The sequence below is a fragment of the Felis catus genome, chromosome D3 (genome assembly GCF_018350175.1).
Source record: "Felis catus isolate Fca126 chromosome D3, F.catus_Fca126_mat1.0, whole genome shotgun sequence".
NCBI lineage: Eukaryota > Metazoa > Chordata > Mammalia > Carnivora > Felidae > Felis > Felis catus.
In genome coordinates this window covers 86,480,519-86,499,595 of record NC_058379.1, presented here as the reverse complement: position 1 = coordinate 86,499,595, position 19,077 = coordinate 86,480,519, and the positions used below count along the sequence as shown (strand labels likewise).

General features: G+C 36.0%; 1 protein-coding gene across 8 annotated transcripts in view; it reads left to right on the top strand.

Annotated features, from left to right (window-relative positions):
* RTTN (rotatin) overlaps positions 1–19,077 on the top strand; it is a 163,832-nt gene that overhangs the window by 87,841 nt on the left and 56,914 nt on the right. For all 8 annotated transcript variants that reach the window (XM_045041165.1, XM_045041164.1, XM_011288133.4 and 5 more), the window contains 5 exons: positions 1,018–1,146; positions 1,613–1,723; positions 3,507–3,665; positions 5,187–5,258; positions 17,492–17,681. In XM_045041165.1, the coding sequence (XP_044897100.1) occupies positions 1,018–1,146; positions 1,613–1,723; positions 3,507–3,665; positions 5,187–5,258; positions 17,492–17,681 (661 nt within the window). The remainder of the gene's footprint in view (positions 1–1,017; positions 1,147–1,612; positions 1,724–3,506; positions 3,666–5,186; positions 5,259–17,491; positions 17,682–19,077) is intronic.

Here is a 19,077-nt window from a genome sequence, read left to right as displayed (position 1 = left end):
GGGCAGAGAGAGAGGGGGACACAGAATCCGAAGCAGGCTCCAGACCCTGAGCTGTCAGCACAGAGCCTGATGCAGGGCTCGAACTCACAGACTGTGAGATCATGACCTGAGCCAAAGTCAGATGCTTAACCAGCCGAGCCACCCAGGCACCTCAATTATGCCATCTTTTTGAAATAATCTGCTGCATGAATTGAAAAGTAGTCTCTATTTTAAGACAAAATGACTTACTTTAAAGGATTCTGTGATGGGTAAAAGCATCCAGAGTCCTTGGGTGAATGAACTGAAATACGTGACGTTGTATTGGTCAGATAATAGGTAGTTTCGATTGTTTTGACTCAAAACAGATTTTTCCTTTATAGTATGTTGGCACTTAAATATAGTTAGCATTCCTTTTCTTACTAAAATTTTGTGAATTATAAGTGGTCTTTTGTCACGTTGAATATTTGTCTTAAATGTTTATTTATTTATTTTTTTTTGAGAGAGAGAGAGAGAGACAGAAAAAGTGTGCGTGCATAGTTGGGGAGGGGCAGAGAGAAACAGAGGGAGACAGACTGCTTCAGACAGAGCAGGGCCTATTGTGGGGCTCAAACCTACAAATTGTGAGATAATGAATTGAGCTGAAATCAAGAGTCAGACGCTTAACTGACTGAGCCACCCAGGTGACCCCAAGTGTATTTTTTAAATAAGATGTTGTAAACTCTGTTACTTAAAGGATACTGTATCATTTGAAAAATGCATGAGCATATTCTAAATTACAGAAGTCTTCTAGGAGGATACTACACATCTTTGTACAAGTTCCAAAGGGAGAAAATTTTAAAGTAAGAATATTTATTTTAATTGTAGTAACACAAAACCTAAAGTATGCCATCTTAACTATTTTTAAATGTATAAACTAAGAATGTTGTATATACTTTATGTGGTTAAGATTCAAATCAGACAAGTTAGTAGAGAGTTATGTATTTGTTTTTATATACCACTCAGAGCAAAGTCACCATAATATTGTTTGTGCTTTTTCAGGTCATTACTTCCTTTTACGTGGAGCGTGGAGGAAATGCGATGTCCTTTATGGGAAAAGGGGTCACCAAGAGCACAATTCTTTGTTTGCTTCACTTATCCCACGAGATGATGGCCCAAGCCCAGAGCTCGGTGAGAGCATCGGAAGCCGCCTGTCTTCTCAACAGTTGCTAGACAAGGAATGTGCTGTGTCTCACACGTTTCAAGCCTATATGAACATATCTCATTTGATTTTTCTTCTTAGGAGACAGAAATGACTTCTGACTGAGATGTTTCTTAGAAGTTGTGTATTACACAAATCTGAATTTTATTTGAAATACATTTTGATTGAAATCTGGCTCTAGAGAACTACATTTTGTCTAAATCATGGGGGAGGTAGTTGTTTTGAAGACAAGTTGTTTTGTTTAACTTTTTAAGTAGAAACTGAGATTTTTGTTTGCCTTGTTTTGGTTAAATACTAAATTAAAGCCAAGTCTTAAGTACATTTTAACTTTGTTTTGAGTAAAAAAATTTTTAAATGTAAAAGTTACTTTAAACTTTTTCTGTTGTATTCCTAGAGCCTTACCTAATGTGTCTCTGTTCCTTTTGTTCGTTCTAGGAGTGGATGTCACTCTGGTTCTTGCCTCTGGGGAGTCACAGCGAAGACCAGACCCCTACTCAGCAAGGATTGGCTTGGTTGATTCCATTATGGGTTGATCGAGACCCAGAAGTCAGTGTGAAGGAAAATGGAGTCCATTATGTGTAGATTGAAAACAAGTGAAACAAACAAATATATACATACACGTATATGTATACGTATATGTATATGTATATATTTGTGTTTTCCAAAATGAGATTATTTTAGTGACTGTACCTTCAGCTGTTTACTCTCTCCTAGTCAGTTTGGGCTGCCGTAACAAAATACCATAAACGAGGTGGCTTAGAAAACAAATTTATTTTCTTATAGTTCTGGAGGCTAGAAATCTGAGATTAGGTGTCAATAATGTTGGGTTCTGGTGAGGGCTCTCCTTTCTGGCTTACAGACAGCTGCCTTCTCACCGTGTGCTCATGTGACCTTCCTCCTCTTAGGAGGCCACTAATCCTATCAGATTAGGACCCCACCTTTATGACCTCATTTAACTTTAATTACATCCTAAAAGCTCTGTCATCAGGTTTAGGTATATTAGGGGTTAGGGCTTCAACATAGGAATTTAGAGGGGATACAGTTCAGTTAGTTCATAGCAGACCCTCTTCAATCACACTCATTAGAGTACAGATTAAAAATAGAAAAAAAAGGATTATAGAAACTTTCACTTTTAGAGAGAACAGTGAAAAATTATTGGAGAAGCCCAGCCATTTTCAAAGAATTTAGAAGGATAGCTGCCAAGTGATATTTGTGTGTCATTTAATAGAATAGTACGATTATGGTGCAAAATTTTGTTATTAATAAATTTTCCAGTTGTAGCCATTTGTCCACTTACCTCCTTTTTAAAACCACTTTATTGAGGTATGATTGACATGGAAAATCTGTACATACTTAATATGTACAAATTCATGAATTTGGAGATAAGTGTATACTTCTGAAATCATTACCACAATTGTGCTGTAAACATATCCTTTACCTACAGAAGTTACTTCTTGTCCTCTTATTTATTTTTGTGATTAGAACACTGACCATAAGATCTACCCTCCTAACAAATTTTTAAGTATCTGATACAGTACTCTTAACTATGGGCACTGTCCATTAACTTCAAACAAGAAATGATTATATTCTGTTACAATAAAAACCTTGGTTTTTAGAAACATTATTTGGTCTGAACATACAGGTTCTATTCTTTATATACATCAGACTTATTTGCTTCACCATGTGATGACCACATTGTTTTTTGCTATCCTATAGCTTCCAGTGAAACTGTGTTAAAATAAGAATTCAGAAGTCAACCAAAATGCATAGCTCACACAGCAGTGGTACTGTGGCAAACATATTACAGCACATTAATCTTATTTGAAACATTTTTCTTTTACAGTAATTTTGGGGAAAATACTAAATGCTTTAGGGAAAGACAGTTCAGTTATTTCTTTTTGCAAAGAAGTTTCAAAAAGGTTAAAGCCATTTATTTGGAAGAAGCACTAATAGGGATGGAGAAGAAAATAATAGATAACCTCTTTAAAAATGAGGAATAAACAGGAATCATATTCATAAAAAAATGTGTAAGCACTCTGTGCTCTCCTAGAAAGAGGTTTGTGAGCTATAATTTTTATTCTTATTTGTACCTGGTTTTGACTTTCTGTGACATTTGCTTTTATTGAACTTTTCTATATTGCTTGTTTGATGAAATAGGATTTTTATTCATTCATAAATTTATAGGACACTGTTTTCTATAAGTGTCTTATAATTTAGGATCGTCAAGACGGTGTCATAAAAGCATGATATTTTACGTACCAGAGAAATTAAGAGTTCATGTTAAGGAATTGGGTTCTTTGGTTTGACGACTTTTCTTTAATCTGAACAGGTGAGGTTCACTTCACTGGGATTAGGATCGGCACTGACCACCCTTGAAACAGGTTGTGTGGCCTTGGCAAACAGCTGTCAGAACATTTCTGGTGGGCTCTGGGGGACTGTGGTGAACATTCTTCTGGACCAGTCGGAATGCAGTATGGTGCGCAGGGAGGTATGCCTGTCCGCCTAGCACCTTGTCCCCATTCAGCCTTAGAAACTCGTGGTCGTATGGTCTTTGTAAACCATACTCTCTTGGGAATGACTTATCAGTGGTGTCCTCTATGTTGTGGACTGATTGCTGGCCATTATCTTTCGTACCTGCAAATAAAACTTCAAATAAAATACTAGTAGAGAATAAAAAAGATACTAATTCACAGTAAATACTGGAGTCCTTTATTTTGAGAAGACCAAAGTAGAATTTGGTATATTTTTATATGAATTCTTTTATATTATCATACATTAAAAGGTAGTTCATGGGGAAAAAAGTTACTTTCATATTACCTCAGGGCATATGAATCTCTAATATCTATAGATAGAGCTTTACTTAAGATGAATGGCTGTCAGATAACTCTGTAGTAGTTATCATATATAAGAGGAAAAGTAAACCCTATTTTAATTCTTTCTAAATAATTTGTGGCTTCATTTTATTGCCGCTTTTATTGAAATGATTGATGCAATCTTTTTTAATGTTTATTTATTTTGAGAGAGAGAGAGAGAGCATGCACAAAGGGAGCTTGAGCAGGGAAGGGGCAGAGGGAGGGGGAAAGAGAATCCCAAGCAGGTTCTGAGCTGTTACGGCAGAGCCCAATATGGGGCTCAGTTTCATAAACCGTGAGGTCATGACCTGAGCTGAAATCAAGAGTCGGGCGCTCAACCAGCTGAGCCACCCACGTGCCCCTCGATGCAAATATTTTTAAAAACAGTGATGCAAGAGTGATCTGAGGCTTGTGAAGAAAACAGCAGCTCCAGGGCCCGCCATTTGCCAGTTCCCAGTTCCAAAATCCAAATGCTGTAGTTTTCTTGTTGTTTTTAAGTAGTAATGCTTAATCTTGTAGCTTCCTCTTGATTCACCAACTTTAAAGATATCTACTGACTTCAAGTTAAGATGGTCGCAAATTTCACTCTCTTTGGATCCCCTCTGTTACCCCCGTTATGCACCCCTCATACCACAATCTTTCACTGTATACATAATCAGTGTTCATATTAGTACCATTATTTAATTTGACCATCTTAAGGACCTAGAAGGTAAAGTTGGACATCTGTGGTTTGTGTTTCTAGTTGGGACTTTTTTATTGAGAACAGCTTGTATGAGAGGGATAGTCAGGGAGTGGGGGGAAGGGAAGGATGTGTGTGTGTGTGTGTGTGTGTGTGTGTGTGTGTGTGTGTGTGTAAGGAAATAATAGAAGTGTGAAAGTGTATTTCTTAACTGCTACCAGAACAGTTTATATTTTATAGATCATTTTTTTGGAAAAATAAAATTCTGAAATAGGAAAAAATATATTTCCTGATGAAATAATTTCCTTCACTGTTAGGTCATCATATAACAAGAAACGGGCTTGGCAAATTCTCATAATGATGTCTCAGTATATGCAGTTGCCCAGTGATATGGTTTTTATTATTAAATTCGATATATTGGTTATTTCAGAGATGACAGCAAGATGGCAGTATTGACATTTTCTTTTTTTTATTTTAGGCTGCATTTATTCTTCAGAATCTCCTTGTAATTCCAATGCCTTCAGTAATTTTAAAGGATTATACTTGGCAGGTGGGTAACTTTAAACAGTTATCAAGCTGGTAGATATTTGAGATTAATTGATGATTAAATTTCAGCATATATATACATATATACACATATATTGTCACTGATGAAACTTTATGTCAACAGGACCTCTTAAAAGAGAATTTGGAAGGGGTGCCTGGGTGGCCCAGTCAGTTGAGTGTCTGACTCTTGATTTCGGCTCAGGTCATGATCTTAACGGTTTGTGGGATCGAGCCCCATTTAGAGTGTGGAGCCTGCTTTGGATCCTCTCTCTCCCTGTCTCTCTGCTCCTCCCCTGCTCATGCTGTCTCTCTTTCTTTCTCAAAATAAATAAATGAACTTAAAAAAAAATGTAGAATTTTTTTTTTGTGCTTGATCAGATTTACAAATCCTTTTCCATACCGTTAAAAATAATTTTGAGCAGAAATAATAGATAACATGTTTACCATGTACAGAAACATTAATAGCTAATATAGAGTTTATTATGCATTCTTCTAGGAGCTTAACATTATTTAACTTAATATTTAACTTGTGTAATTGAGTTGTGGGCCACTAGTATCCTCATTTTGTAGATTAAGAAGCTTTCACACAGAGGGTTTAAATAACTTGCCCTGAATCACACCTTTGCTTTGAGTCTAGCTGGTCTCATACCCACCCAGTATACACCTCTGTAATTTAATAGTTATATACAAAATTATTTATACTTAGGTATGTGTTACTGTTAACATTTTTTTTTTTTTAACCTTTTCTGGGTTAGTGCAGTTAAGGTCATAATTTGTCTTTCTTTGGTTCTTACTGGATTAATTTTTTGTTTCATGTTCTGAATGTTGAGTCTAGTAGTACCTAGCTTTTTTGCAGCCTACTGCTTTTTAGATGATTTGGAGGATAGAAAAACGGTGTCACTGGGGAGGTAAGATGTGCTGTTTCTCTGTGTGTTTGTTAATCACACTATTGTACCTCACTCTCCAGGGTCCTAGACAAATCTGAGGTTTCTTTTGAAATTTTTGTTAGAACATATCTTTGGAGGAATTGCTGAATCCACTTGAGCCTTTGTGAAGACAACTTTTCAGGCAGTGATGTGAAGTGTGGATCCAGGTGGTTGTTAAGGCCCACATCTCATTAAACTCTTGGAAGGTTCACTTTTCCACACTTGACACACCCAGCTTAACTCTGCCAGTTATGGAGGATCCCACGCCACTTCCCCACTTGTTCTTGTAATTTGTTTAACACTGCCTTCTCATCCTGGTTGCTTATTCACCATCTGCCTCGTAATAAAACCATAGGAGACAAAACTGGAAAGAATACACAGGATTAATATTTATGTTACTGGTGTAGTGGTTTTGATGCTTGTTATCCAATAACTAGATTTTAAGAGGTGTTGTTCTTGGCTCAAATGCAAATCACCACTAGTCCCGTTGTTAAACGAGCGACACTTGTGTATTATAAGCTTGGTAATGTAATGCCATCAAATTTTTTATTATTGAAATAGCTATGATATAAAAGCTAGAGTAATACTACTTCTGGGTCCTATTGGAGCTCATGGGACATTTTATTATACTACGGAAGCATGTGTAGATGTTCACATTTTTCTCGTACAAGTTAAATAGGGCACAGTTCCTTTGTCTTGCTAGTGACCATGCTTACTGCATGGTTTTGTTATTCTCCATGTTTTTATCACAGAATTAATTTTCTACTACAAAGTTGAAAATAGTGCTTAGAATGAGCTTTTGGGCTCTTCTGCCAGAATCTGAAATTCTGAGAGCTGCTCCAATCCAAAATAGTATTTGATAATGAAACTTTTGCTAGTCTTTAGCAAAATTAGGAAAATAAGTCTAATTATTTTGTGTTTGTAATAAACTTAGATTTTCTTCCTGTTCTTGGTTATTATTTTTGGTTTCTAAGTGTCCTCATTTAGCGTTATGATTGGTTGGTAGCCTCATATTTGTCCCCCAACATTTTAAAAGTTTAGTGGTACTTTATTTATTAAAAAAATTTTTTTAATGTTTATTTAAAAAAAATTTTTTTTAACATTTATTTATTTTTGAGACAGAGAGAGACAGAGCATGAACGGCGGAGGGTCAGAGAGAGAGGGAGACACAGAATCTGAAACAGGCTCCAGGCTCTGAGCGGTCAGCACAGAGCCCGACGCGGGGCTCGAACTCACATACCATGAGATCGTGACCTGAGCTGAAGTCGGACGCTTAACCGACTGAGCCACCCAGGCGCCCCTAATGTTTATTTATTTTTGAGAGAGAGACAGAGTGTGAGTGGGGGAGGGACAGAGAGAGGGGGGGACATAGAATCTGAACCAGGCTCCAGGCTCTGAGCGGTCAGCACAGAGCCCAATGCGGGTCTCGAACTCGAACAGAGAGATCGTGACCTGAGCTGAAGTTGGATGTGTAACCAACAGAGCCACCCAGGCGCCCCTACCGCTACTTTAAATTCCACCGTGAAAACAGCTGTTCCAAGAAAGGAGAAAAATAGTTTTCAGATACTTCAATGGAATTTTATAATCTCCAAGAGGTTTGACCTTTGCCAGTTTATTACATCCGGAAGGAAAGTGCTACATATCTCGTATTCTGAAATTAAAACTGTCTTTGGTAGAATGATGAATAATGATCTTATTCCAAAAACTGTTTCATTTGCTTATCTTAATATGCATTTCACAGTATTTTGGGGATAGAGCAGGAAGTAGCACCAGTATCTAGAAGCTTTGTAAATACTGTATCTTGGTTGAGATAGATATTTGATTAATTATGTTTTACAAAGAGAATTACTTTTACTGCTTTGCACTTTGTTTTGATGCCTCAAGTCTGATCTGATGTCCTCTGTACTGTTGTTCCACTGGGCATTCTACAGTGTTCTTTTTGTGATTTCTACCCATTTCCAAATTCTTTCCCTGCACCCCCAGAATAAATTCCCATTTCATGTCACTGTCTGGGATTGTTGTACTTCAGAGTAGTGATGATTTGCATATATAAATTATGTAACTGGTTGGTTTTTCTTTTATTGTTTTGTACTAGAAAGCTTAGAGCCTTCCTATCAAATGTGGCTTATCTGGTACATACATTTTTTTTTTTTTTACTTTATTCTTGGTTATGTTATTTTCTTTTTTTTTCTTTTTTTGTTTTTTATTTTTAAAAAAAAAATTTTTTTTTCAACGTTTATTTATTTTTTGGGACAGAGAGAGACAGAGCATGAACGGGGGAGGGGCAGAGAGAGAGAGTGAGACACAGAATCAGAAACAGGCTCCAGGCTCTGAGCCATCAGCCCAGAGCCTGACGCGGGGCTCGAATTCACGGACCGCGAGATCGTGACCTGGCTGAAGTCAGACGCTTAACCGACTGGGCCACCCAGGCGCCCCTGTTTTTTAATTTTAATTTTAATTTTTTTAAATTAAAAAAAATTTTTAATGTTTATTTATTTATGAGACAGACAGAGTGTGAGCGGGGCAGGAGCAGAGAGAAAGGGAGACAGAATCCGGAGCCCGTTCCAGGCTCTGAGCAAGCTGTCAACACAGAGCCTGATGCAAGGCTCAAACTCACAAACCGCGAGATCGTGACCTGAGCTGAAGTTGGATGCTTAACCAACTGAGCCACCCAGGCGCCTCCAGTTCTGTTATTTTCATACCTTTGTTTTTCTTTCAACCCTGCTATACTTTCACTATCATGTTATAATCTATCGTTCCCTGTAATAGGCTTTAAATCTTTTCTGGAACAAGGGGAAGCATAAGTCACTTAAAACATTTTAATTTAAAAAAAAATATTAAAAATACATTTAGTAACCTGTATAATCCAATTTATTTTATTTATTATTTTTTTATAAATTTTTTTTAACGTTTATTTGTTTTTGAGAGAGAGAGAGAGAGAGACAGTGTCTGACCGGCAGAGGGGCAGAGAGAGAGGGAAACACAGAATCTGAAGCAAGCTCCAGGCTCTTGAGCTGTCAGCACGGAAGTTGACATGTGGCTCAAACTTAGTGAGCCATGAGATCATGACCAGAGCTGAAATCGGATGCTTAACATACTGAGCCACCCAGGCACCTCTGTATAATACATTTTAATCTTCTTTTAATCAGAAAGACACTAGCATTTAATACCTATGTCAATAATTTAGGTTCTTTTTCATATATTTCCTTTACTGCCATGCCTAATTTCTTGCCTTATTTCTATGTAGAATGTATGTGACCTTATTTTTAATGTATTTTTAAAATGTTTATCTCAGCCCCTACCATAGACATGATAGCTTTTTGTCAGCCTTTGCTAGTGCATGATGATATTGCCAAGTAAAGTTAAAAATCAGGTCTTAAGTTTTGTAGCCTGACTCCCACTTACTTTTTTGCATGGGTGTAGAAATGTAGTGGATGTGGGCGGTCACTGGGAGTAGGGGAGATAAAGAGCCTGAGTTTTTCTGCTGCTTCCCTCAGCACCTCCGTTAGGGCCTGAAACCCGGGCTCCTGCTGCAGTGAGAACCCAGGTTCTGGTATGTCAGTCCTGCTGTATCACAGATCTTTTCTATTCAAGGCACTGGTTTTTAAGAGTGATGCTTATAAGTATTTGTCTTTCCTTCTTCAAGGCTACAGCCTTCTCGGGCAGAGGAAACACAAATCACTGTGCACGAGGCCCTAAACTGTCATGCTCCCTGTTCTCCGATGTCTTGTAAACTCTGAAGTCTGACTTGGTGTTAGTACTCTTGCTTTTGGAAAATTGTGTTTCTAGGTTTAGTTTGAGGACCATTGTCACAAATCCATATCCCTGCAACACTAACAACCTGAATGGAACTTTGGAGTTGCTTATAACAAATTTATTGATTAGATAGGGATTATCTATGAAGTTTCTTTGTGTTCATTTCTGTAAACATTTGTTGAGTACCTAAATTTTGGAGATTCACAGGTGATCAGATGTAATTCTCTGGGGCTTATGGCATGTGGGAGAAGACAAACACATATCCAGGGAACATTGCTAGAATATTTTATGTAGGATCATGGTAGCATATGCATAAATTTTGTAATATTAAAGTTGTTCTTTCCACTTGAAAATGGTATGACACATTTGAATGTAAGGTAATTTCATACACTTACATACAGTGAGTTGTCAGTTTGTGGTGCAAGTACACTTGTTTGTGATTTGGTTCCTTGCCATATTAGGGATAGGACTTTGAGCTGTCCACATATGTTTTAGTTTTTTAACTTTATTTGGAAACAAAAATAACCTTATATAAAAGTTGCAGAAACGGTACCTTGTACCCAGATTCCCCGTATGTTCTAATTATACCAGATTTGCCTTAATTCTACCTGCTGGTATTTTTTTTCTGAACTGTTAAGAGGTGCAGGCATAATGCTTCTTTTTCTCCTAAACACTTAAGTGTGAATTTCCTAAAAATGAAGACATTCTCTTATAAAATCATAATAATTATCAAAATTAGGTAATTATTCAAATTTTTCCAGTTGTCCCACTGTTGTGCTTTACAACACCCCAGTCAGGATCTAGGACTTGGTTTGGGAATACGTGTTGCATATAGTTGTCATGTCTACTTAGTTTCTTTTAGCTAAAATCGTTCCTAAATCTTTAACATTTATGACCTTAGCATTTTTGAAGAGTTTTAGGCTATTTAATTTTTATAATATTCTTTAATTCGGTTTATCTGTCCTCAGGATTAGATTCAGGTTATACATTTTTTGACAGAAAAGCCACAGAAGTGACATGTTCTTGTTAGTGCGTTGTCTCAGGAGACAAGATAAACTCTTTGCCCCATTACTGGTGATACTAACTTTGCTTGTTTGGTCAAGGTAGAGTCTACTTGTTTCCTTCATGTGGAGTTACATTGTTTTTTTTTTTAAATTTCTTTTGAAGGGAGATATGCTGAGATTGTGTCAATACCTATTTCTCATCAACTTTTCTTCTACTAGTTTTAACTTGATTTGTGATTCTTGTCTAAAGCAATTATTATAGAATGGTTGCCAAATGATGACTTTCTAATTATGTCATTCTTTCTTTTTGTCTGATTCTGTCATTTATTATATTTTAATGTAAGAAAGAGCTTTCTTTTCTGCCCCATTTATTTATTTATTTATACCAGTATGGACTCAAAGATTCTTAGATTGTTTTATGAGTTATAATCTGTTTCTGTCGTTATTTATTTAGATAGTCAAATTGTTCCAGATTTGACTAGGAGGAGACCCTTCATGAAGAATCTTTTGTCCTTTTAATGTGTTTTCATCAGTCTTTGAGCACTTCCTTCCTTTCTGGTATAGCAAGATGTTCCAGAATTTCCCGGCCCCAGCCTGGAATCAGACGTTTGATCAGAGAGCCCTGATTTCTTTTAATGGAGAATGGTATTTAGAAATGAGATCAGGGTTCTACGTCTGTTCACTGTTCCTGGGCAGGAGGAAGGAGTCGTTACTTCTGTGTGCTTACAGTGAACGTAGCAGGAAACGGTCTGCGCATGTGTTTGTGTGTGTGTTCTAGAGAGATAGTCGACTCATTAATAGTTACAGTTTTTATCATTTTCATATTTGATGTGTTAATTATCAGTGCGTATTTTTCATCTCTTAATGTGTTCATCAGGAATCATCATAAAGTATTGATTTTGCAAAACAATAAATACTTGATGTCAGAGGAGCAGTATCATTTTATTTATATTCATATTTTATCTGTAGTTAAGGATTTTGTATGTAATTATGGTCATTTTTTCCAATTTCTGAATTACATTATAGCAGTTTTCTTTAATTGTTACATATCAAAGTGATTTGTCATCTTGAAAATATTCTCTATTCTTTTTTTTTTTTTCCTTAAAGATTTTATTTTAAGTAATCTCTGTACCCAGTTTGGGGCTTGAACCCACAACTCCCATATTAATAAGAGTTGCATGCTCCACAGACTGAGCCAGCCAGGTGTCCCTGTTCTCTGCTCTTCTTAAATGTAATTTTCAGTTTGCTTCTAGTTCCTTTTGAATCATAGTTAAATGGGTATATTAGTACTGTGACACTAGGACTAAAATACTTGTTTTTAAATTAATATTCTAGCTTATTGCATCCTTGAGAACAATGTTTTCAAACTAATTGGAATGTTCTATGACATAATTAATTTGCTTTTCTCTTTGCAAACTTATTTATAATGGCACCTGGTGATTTGAAGAGTTTTCTTTTTTTGCATACTGTCCTTCTCAGCTGTTCCTGGCAGTTTTGCAGATGATCTGGCAGCCCCAGCACTCACCTGAGGGCAAGTCTGGTAAGGATATAGACATCCTGAGACAGAGCAATTAGACCATGCTGATTTCCCCACTGTGCCAGAAGCCAGCCCCATCAATTACTGATGGATCTGTGGAGCAGAGCCTTGTGTGTGCATGAAAAGCTTCATTGTTCTGGCCCTTGTACCATTAGTCATCTGTGGAAAGCCTGAGTCAGACCATCTTTTGTGCATATGCTGGGCTTGGCTTTAGTACCCTGAGTACAGCTCTGTTGCTAACATGCCATTGCCACTGGGAAGCTTTGGCATGTGGAGAAAGGGGTTTCAGGCTTAATGATTAGTTAAAATAAATCAAATTTTAAAAATAATGGTGTAATATGTATGTAATCGAGATCATTTGGTCGTCTTTGAGGACTTGAAAATATTTTGAATGAATTGTTTGAAGTTTTAGAAAAAAAATTTTAAAGTAATAAATACATACAGTTAAAGCACCTAATAGAGCTTGTAATGAACTTTACTGCCTCTTTTCATTCACAGAGACAGCTTTACTTCCTACTGATTTTAATACCTTCATATGTCTAAATGGTAGTTTGCAATAATGTTTGTTCCTTTACTGTGTTGATACACAGGATTTAGCTCATTTAGACAGTGTCCTGCCAATTTAGTTTATTACTGTTCTTAGTTTCTCCACTGCCGTTTCTGGTCTTGTGACCTATGGATCATGTCTCTCTCCCTCCATTTAGAAGGTGAGGAAGTTGTGGGTAAGATGTTCCATAAGCCGTTCTTTGTCAGCTTTAGTTCTACTTTGACTCTGCGAATCTTGATTATGTTTACATTCTCTTCTGCAGCCTTCATTTATCTAGGAGTTGATTCTAACAATTGTAAACTAGTAATTTACTACAGAGCCATTTACTGGGGTGCCATGACTCTTCTGATGCTCAGAGGAAACATTTTCTGATATTCATATATATGTATATATATAGGTTTGAGTGTGTGTATAATTTAAAAAAGTGATTTGGGTGATTTTTTCCCCCCTTGGAGTTTTTATCTTTAATTTTTTTTTGAATTGTGAGTCTAAATCATATTTCATGTTTTTCTAAACTCTTGATCGTCCTTTCTCTTCAGTTAGGATCATTTTTCCTAGAAATCATCTTCAAAATAATTATACTCCTACCTAAAAATAAGTGCATGAGCAATAAACTTAATGAGTTCTTGCATATTTGAAAATGCATTTAAACTGCACTTGATAGTTTGGGTAGTTACCATATATTAGGTTGAAATCATTCCTCATAAGAATTTTGCTTCACTGTCTTCTAACTTCCCCTCTGCTGATGAGAAGTTGGATCCCCATGTGGCTCTTTTACCTCTTTACGGGCAAGTTTTTCTTTTATCATCTCCTCTTTATCTTTGATGTCCTAGAATTTTATGGTTATATATCTTTCTCATTGCTCTTGCTGTAGTGCTCATTAAACTCCTTAATTTGAAGATATAGATGTTCTATATCTTTTGGTTCTGACATATTTTTTCATGTTTATTTCTTTTAAAAATGACTTTTCTATTTTCTTCGTTCTATCTTTCCACATGTCATATGAGTCCCATATTAGGTCTCTTTATATCTCTTATATTTTTATCTCTTAGTCTTTATTTTCTAGGATATTAATTTTTTCATTCAAATCAGAATTTAACTTCTGCAGTCTTGGTAGGTTGAAAATTTTTCACTGATTTATAGGCAAAGAAAAAATCAGGTTCTAAAACCTTGTTAAGTAGATGGAATTTTAAATTATGTCTCTTATTATGACTTGTTATCATTACTTTCTAAATATTTTTTTAATATATTTGTAAGGCCTAGAGAAAAAGCACATTAAAAATTTTTTTTTAATGTTTTATTTATTTTTAAGACAGAGAGAGACAGAGCATGAGTGGGGATGGGGCAGAGAGAGAGGGAGACACAGAATCCGAAGCAGGCTCCAGGCTCTGAGCTGTCAGCACAGAGCCCGACGCGGAGCTCGAACTCATGAACTATGAGATCATGACCTGAGCTGAAGTAGGTCGCTCAACCGACTGAGCCACCCAGGGGCCCCAAGAAAAAGCACATTTTAAAAATAAAGATCTTCCTTGGCTTGCAATGGGGTTATGTCCTGATAAACATTGTTCAATTAAAAACATTGGAAGCTGAAAATGCATTTAATAAACATCACAGCTTAGCCTAGTCTACCTTAAATGTGCTCAGAACACTTACATTAGCCTGCAGTTGGGCAAAAAATCATCTAACTCAAAGCCCATTTGATAATCAGGTGTTGAATAGTGTACTGAGAGTGAAAAATAGAACGGTCGTGTGGGTACAGGATGGTCGTATCAGTCACTTAACCCTTGTGACTTCTGGCTGACCAGGAGCGGCAGCTTCCTGTTCCTGCCCAGTCATGAGAGTATTGCGGTGCATATCGCTAGGCCAGGAAGAGCTCAGACTTCAAAGTTTGAAGCATGGTTTATATTGAGCACTCATCGCTTTGGCACCCTTGTGAAGTAGAACAATCGTAGGTTGAACCATTGTAAGTTGGAGACTGTGCACTAATTGAAGGATAAATGTCATGCTCACGATTCTTTATCACTGTGATAATTATACATGTTTAAATAATAACTACTACAGTTCTATATCACTTACGTATGATTTCTCACTTTGAAAATACTTGTAACTGAAGAAAAGGTGGATTTTAGGAAGACAGCAGGTTTGTAACACCCTTCCTTCTAGCAGATGGTATAACCATCAGCCTCCACAGAATAAAGAATCAGCAGACTTAGTAGGAGCTCTTGAAGGGCTTGTTTTTGAGATTTATATAGTTTATATTCCTTCACCTATTTTTGTTAAACCTTTATGAATTTTGGACTGTGGTATAACTTATCCAGGAAGCAATTATATAGGTATGATTTTTGCAAAAGTGGAAATTTTATATAATCTGTGTAATAAAATTTAAAAATTGTTCTGGGCATCATTATGAAATATATTTAGAAAAATAGTATTTGTCCTACTTTGTTTAATAATTTCATTTTATTGATTTATTAAGGTTTGTTAAGTAGTTATAGCAAAGCTAGTAAACTTAGCTGAATTATAGTTCTCATCTTGGTTGTTAATTCCTTCTCTGAATTATTATAATGAGGGCTTTAATTTGTGATGTTAATCAACTATTGCGAATCTCTTCTGTATTTGACATGTTTTGTACATTTAAGAATGTTATAAGTTGTGGGCACCTGGGTGGCTCAGTCGGTTAGGTGTCCGACTCTTGATTTCAGCTCATGTCATGATCTCATAATGGGTGAGATCAAGCCCTGTGTTGGGCTCTGCCGTGGTAGCACGGGACCTGCTTGAGATTCTCTGTCTCTCCCTCTCTCTGCTCCTCCCCCGCTTGTGTGCGCATGGGCAATATCTGTCTCTCTCAAATAAATAAACTTAAAAATGGTATAGGTTGCTTAAAAGAGAAAGTTTGAAGCTGTGGATGTTAGGTTTGGCTTTGTGGTTTAGGATGAATTATTTCATCCTAGCTAATTAAATAAGATAATGTATGAAAAGGCCATATTGCCTGAAATGTATACCATGGCTAATAAACAGCCACATGACCCGATTCTTGCACTTTTCTGTTTTACCTGCTTCTAGACCTCAAAATTTCAAGTTACACAGGGACCACCATGTGCTAGTTGCTCATTAAATAATCTTCTTTCTTTTCTTTTTGTTTTGTTTTTTTGAGAGAGCCTGAGCAGAGTGGGGGAGAGGGAGAGGGAGAAGGAGAATTTTAAGCAGGTTCCACTCTCAGCGTGGAGCCCAATGCAGGGCTAGATCTCACAACGGTGAGATCATGACCTGAGCCAAGAGTTGAACACTTAATGGACTGAGCCACCCGGGCTCTCCTAAGTAGTCTTATTTCTTATTAAACATGTACATTGCTCTATTGATAAAGAATAAGCTCACGGTATTAGGTAGGTTTATTAGAATACAACAGTAACAAATTCATGACTATAAAAGGTATTAATAATGAAGAGGTTTGATTATAATGATAATATCCTGAAAAAGAAAGGTTAATGGAAATGATCTTATTGGTGTAATTATACCTTTAACTTGTGAATTATTTGATCTTCTTGGATAGTTTTAACATCCATTTTTCCTTGGTGATGAGGAGGCATGAGAAAAGGGACCCAAACACAAATTTCACAGTTAATGATAAACTGAATATGTTTTGACCATACCTTTCCTGGTGGCACTTAGATTTCTGTTTTCTGTTTTTTATTTTTCTTTCTCTTACGGTCTGTTTTTAAAATCATAACTTTATTATCATTTTCCAAAAATGGAAATATTTATGAGCTAGTGATAGGATTATTTGCACACTTGAAGTGAATCCTGACTGCTTGATTTTTGCCATTGGATATTCCAGGAAAAGTAGTGAGTGGTGGAGCAAAAAATTATTTGGAAAAAAGTGCAGAGAGATTAAAATTGTATAATGGCCCATTCTTCTCAGCCTCCTCCTGATGGAAAGCGTGTGTGTGTGTGTACCTGTGTGTTTCCCTTGGTGTGGTAAATTCAATGAGAAGTAACATGGCAAGCAAGTTTTATCATGGGTAGCGATGAGTCTTTTTCATTTTTATCTGGCACATCGATAGGTGCAAAAAATAATTTGGAACGTAATTATTGGACACATTATTTCAGATATTCGCACAATTATTTTATACTGTGTAGGTTGAAAAATACTGTTTTTATTGTATTTGTGGCTCAAGTGTGTAATTACTTGATTAAAACTACCATTTCAGAGAAATGTTTTACACTAGATGTTTATCTCTCAGGAGGTGGAATAGATCAGCCTTCTGCCTTGAAAGGATTTTTGGGCAGCAAAAACTTAAGAGTACTATGTAATAATTAGCCCTAGGTCATGCTGTTTTGAGTGCGGAAGGACAGAGGCAAGTGTAAGGACCCATATGATTCGTTGAGGAGAATGTGGGGCGTGTAGCAGGTCTTTCTGAAGAAATTATGTTATAAATCAGTGTCTCCTTTTCTCTCCCTTTCCTACAGGGCCCCTGTGTCCACGATGAGGATTCTGGTGTATCGCTCGTAGGAAAACCTGCCCTTCAGGCTCTTTTATATCACTGTCATTTTTATGAACATTTGAATCAGATGGTAAAACATTGTTACCTGGGACGGTATACTTTTGATTTGAAATTTTCTGCTCTTGATGGAACTTCAGAAGGCAGTGATTTCAATGGTAAGTACATTATATTTTTATTTTTACAAAAGCTAACTTTTTAAAAACTGTTGAAAATCTATGTGTTTGATATTGAAAAATAATACTGAAAATATTTAAAAAATAATGAAAAGTACACGTTGACCTCTGGTCCCACTGTGCAGAGATTACATTTGTTAATGTTAGGGTGTATTTTCTTCCAGTCTTCTCTCTCTCTAGCTTTTGTTTATTTTACATGATTGTGTTCATATCTTATGTACATTTCTGTGTTTCCTCCTTTCACTAGACATTGCCTAAGCATTTTCCTATGTTATAAATTCTTCATGGAAACCATTTTTGGTATCTTATTAATGTTTTATAAGTTACTTCATGCCCTTCAGTTAAGTTTTATGTTTTTTTTTTTCTCTGTTAGATGTTTTAAACTTTTTGGAAGGTGGTTCTTCCCAGGCAATCAAGTATGAGACCTTTTCATACTAAATTTTCTTACATGTTTTGCTAATACATCAAAACGCTATTTGTTTTTGGTTTGTTATTCATTTATCAAAATATCTTATTGAAACCTTTTTATTTCTATTTTTAGATTCTTTTGGATTTCCCAAGATCTTAGCACATATAAATAATTTTGTCTCATAATAGTAAATAATTGAATGATTTTTAAAAATAAGTTGTATTTATTTTAAAATGAATTTTTAATAGTAATTGTTAAAAATCTTGACATAATTTCACATTTGCAGACAAGGTGCAAGAATAGTACAAGCATTCCCAAATGTGAACATTTTACTATATTTGTTCCCCTACGCCAAGTGTATGTATATGTGTATATGTACATAAATAAAATTCATTTATTTATATACTTACATACACGCATGCATATATATTTTCTGAACTATTTAAGAGTGAATTTCAGAAATAGTTCCTTTACCCCCAAATACTTAAGTCTGAATTTCTAGTTGGCTTTTCTGCTCAGTTCAGGAATTAAGAGGAAAATGATATTTAATGAAGTTTTTGAACATTTTAAATAGATATCCCTATTAGGAAAGTGACACATTTCATTGTTTGGATTTCCCTGGATCACTGTTCCTCAAAGCTTAGTCCTGGAACCATTGTCATTGAGGTCTTTTTGAGCTTGTTACAAATGCGGAATTAGGGCTCCCACCCCAAATTGCGGGAATGGAATCTCTGGCAATAGAAAATTGCTTTAATAGTAGCTCTTTATGATCCTTAGGCACATTAAAGTTTGGGAGCTGATGCTCTTGCTAAATTGTATTAGATTAAGCTAAGCAAAGTCCACTAATGGTCATTAAAATTTTTGTGAAACAAGTTTTTTATATAAATTAATTAAGAATAACAAAAATTAGGCAAACTTTTTTTCTTGGTTCTTGATTGGCTTCCTGCAACAAGTAGTCTTTATGTTAAT